Source organism: Dendroctonus ponderosae, unplaced genomic scaffold (genome assembly GCF_020466585.1).
Source record: "Dendroctonus ponderosae isolate FM_Combo_2020 unplaced genomic scaffold, Dpon_F_20191213v2 Dpon_F_20191213_11, whole genome shotgun sequence".
NCBI classification, from domain to species: Eukaryota; Metazoa; Arthropoda; class Insecta; order Coleoptera; family Curculionidae; genus Dendroctonus; species Dendroctonus ponderosae.
In genome coordinates this window covers 636,624-639,837 of record NW_026017213.1, presented here as the reverse complement: position 1 = coordinate 639,837, position 3,214 = coordinate 636,624, and the positions used below count along the sequence as shown (strand labels likewise).

The 3,214-nt window shown below is 37.9% G+C and overlaps 2 protein-coding genes across 2 annotated transcripts in view; both read left to right on the top strand.

Moving 5' to 3' along the window:
- Positions 1–1,139: 1,139 nt before the first annotated feature.
- Positions 1,140–1,781, top strand: LOC109540411 (DNA-directed RNA polymerases I, II, and III subunit RPABC2). The gene is made up of 2 exons (XM_019908775.2): positions 1,140–1,409; positions 1,467–1,781. The coding sequence occupies exons 1-2, from the start codon at positions 1,283–1,285 to the stop codon at positions 1,733–1,735; spliced, it is 396 nt and encodes a 131-aa protein (XP_019764334.1). The 5' UTR covers positions 1,140–1,282; the 3' UTR covers positions 1,736–1,781.
- Positions 1,782–1,961: 180 nt separating this feature from the next.
- The window catches only part of LOC125502968 (lactoylglutathione lyase), a 9,758-nt gene continuing 8,505 nt past the window's right edge, over positions 1,962–3,214 (top strand). Inside the window, exons 1-2 of the mRNA XM_048662586.1 lie at positions 1,962–2,642; positions 2,696–2,919. Coding sequence (XP_048518543.1) covers positions 2,523–2,642; positions 2,696–2,919 — 344 coding nt within the window. The 5' untranslated portion in view covers positions 1,962–2,522. The remainder of the gene's footprint in view (positions 2,643–2,695; positions 2,920–3,214) is intronic.

Sequence of the window (3,214 nt, the reverse complement as noted above, 5' to 3'; positions counted from 1 at the left end):
TTACCTTGAAAAACATTGCTGCCGTATTTCTGATATAGTTTTTTTGCAAATTTCTCAGTTTTTAATAACAATTAATTTATTTTACTATTTTTTCTTTACCTATAACAGCGCCAGACGACACCTCCAGAGGAATGACGCCAATTTTGAATCACTGTATTATTATGTTTATTCTGTAAGTTTTTATTTGAAAAGAACGATAGTTTAATTGCTCAAAAATCTTATTTTAACACATTTTTGCATATCTATATGTTATATACATGTACATTTACAATTGAAATCAGTATATGTACTGAAAAATCAGTGAGCTTAGCAAGCCTGTTGGTTGTGTAAAACACAGATGTCAATCTCACTCTCTTACCGATAGACTTCTAGCATGTACGTTTTCCAGGTACCTAAGCTGTACGTACTAAGTAGGTACAAGCAGATTTAGTATAATATTGGTAAATATTGTACGTACATGGTACGTACTTAGTAAGTATTAACATGTATTAACACCAACGTTAAAGCTGGATTTATAGTCACCGTAACACAAAACGCAAGCCGTAAGACGTAAGAGGTAATTTGCAATTTGTCATTTGCATAGTTGACGTAAGACGTAACAGTAAAGCTAGGTTATATTGCTTGGTTAGAGAGGTTATTTAATCCCCTCATAAGAATATTTGTTGATTAAATGGATTCAGACGACGAAATTATTGTTGCTTGTGTGTTATTATGCTATATTAAATTATTATCTAACCATATGTAAAGACTGAAATTGCCGTTATCTGCAGAAATCAAAGCATAATTAATTTATGCCAGCCGCCAGCTGGAAGCTTCAAAAGTAGCGGAATGGCAACGCTTTACGTGAGACGTAACGCAAGAAATGGAATTCGCACCACCCATCGCGAATTCCATTTCTACCAGTAAATCGACTTTACACAGTTCTCGAACACGTTAAAGGCACAAAATCAGAAAATCTAACATTTAATAAAAACAGGACACATCTTAGGTTAAAAATTCGACTGACAGCAAGCGGCAAGTATATAAATTGCCTTTTGTAGCGCAAACGGCAATCGTCAGCGCAAACGGCAACGACAACGTTCAGTTTATAAATGGGCCTTTAATCGCGATTAAAGTCTGTCGGTGCATACGGGCATTAAATGCGTTTAGTTTTAGCGGCAACGCTGCATGACAGACAATGACGGATAAGTGACATCAAAACCAAAACATGCATTTTAAGTGACCACAACACGCGAGAGTGTTAAATTTGCTAAATATAAATTAGTTCAAATTCGCAAATACCATGGCTGATGAAGAATTTGAAGATAATGATGTCGGTGAGGACTTTGAAGACGACGTAGACGATGATAACATCGAAGAACTGGAACAACCTGATGAGGAAGGCGACAACATAGATATTTTGCAACCTGGTAAGGGTGCCCCCAAAGTGTGCAGTTCTTATGTATCTAATAAATACGAGGTTTCAGGTCAAGCTGGAGGCGGTGTGCCAAAAAACAAGCGAATTACAACCAAGTACATGACCAAGTATGAAAGAGCTAGAGTGCTTGGAACACGTGCCCTACAGATCGCCATGTGCGCCCCCGTCATGGTGGAGTTGGATGGGGAAACCGACCCCTTACAAATCGCTATGAAAGAACTGAAGCAGCGCAAAATTCCCATTATCATTCGACGTTATCTCCCTGACCATTCGTATGAAGACTGGGGTATCGATGAGTTAATTATTATAGACCACTAGGAATTGCTTTATATTACTGTAAATACACTTATACTTTTGGTACCAATGTTTGTTTAGTGTTTAACGAAAGTGAACCTCGATACCGGCAAATTTAAATATAACCTTAAAATAATTAACATCCAAGTGAAATATATTCAAAATGGCGCCTGGTGGGCACACTTGGTTCTAACCTCTTTGCCAAACTGTGTTTTTCGATGATTCTAGCAGGCTTTTCGAAGCGTTATGCGCTTATTTTGGTGCCGGTGACGTTTGAGTCCCTCCGAATTTTTGGTTTTTTCTCTTTTGACCTTAAAAAACACTTCAAATTAAGCATTTTCAGCGAAAAATTTTCTGGATGGCCCATAACTTAACCCTACATTGCGCCATTTTCTCAATTACAATAAAAATATATTGTAACATATAAAGGTGAATAGTAAATAGTAAAGGAAAAAATAATTTAAAAAATCCAAGTCAACTAGAATACATTTATTTCCTTATATTTGTAAATGTAGCTAACATGATACATAGTGCAGTAATGCCCACTTGCACCACTAATAAATAAGCCTGACTTTTCGGAAAGCCGAGCTTGATTGTAGAAATTGTTTGCACGGTTGTTTAAGCCTGGCTTAAGGAACGAAAAGCTCGGCTTGAATTAAGCCTACTCAAGTGACTGCTTAAGGCGCATTTATATACTTGCCGTTACCGTTTGCTGTCAGTCGAATTTTTAACCTAAGATCTTTCCTGTTTTACTTGGAGAGACAAGGTTTAATTTTGTCTCAGATACTTTTTTTTAAATCTTAAAATCGATATGGAGGCAGCCCCAAAAGTGGTTTGTACATGTAAGGCAGCGACAACGGGCGCAAATGCTCCCCTTTCCCACCAGGAAGCTTTGGATTTATGTGGAACTCAAGCTTCAATTGATACAACTGTATGAGTATTTGCCATTTTTCGGAATAGTTTTCACACGTTCACCCTTATCAGGATTATGTCATGCAACAGACGATGTTTCGTATAAAGGACCCGAAAGTTTCACTACCATTCTACTCGAACGTGTTGGGAATGAAGCTGTTAACCAAGGCCGACTTCCCATCGATGAAGTTTAGTTTGTACTTCATGGGCTATCAGAGGAGTACGCCGGGACAGTTGGGCTCAATAGCTCGGACCGAATGGGCTCTAGAGCGGAAAGCCACAATTGAACTCACTCAGTAAGTATAATTTAACACATGCAGAAGAAAAGCTAATTCTTAACTCACCGCTCGTTTCTTGATTTCCTTTATCTTCATTTTACGAGCTTTCACAATACTTCAGGTCAAGCATTTCAACACTTGCTCACCCCATCGAAATCATGATTGTCACAAACTACAATGTTACTTGTAGCCCCTGGATGTACGAGTTGCTCCTAATAATTCCCTTCTTCTAAGTCTGTCCATGCTGACATGTAGTTTCTTGCAGGTAAACCACAACTTGAGCACTATTTCTCTACGGAAAATAATGAAAAAT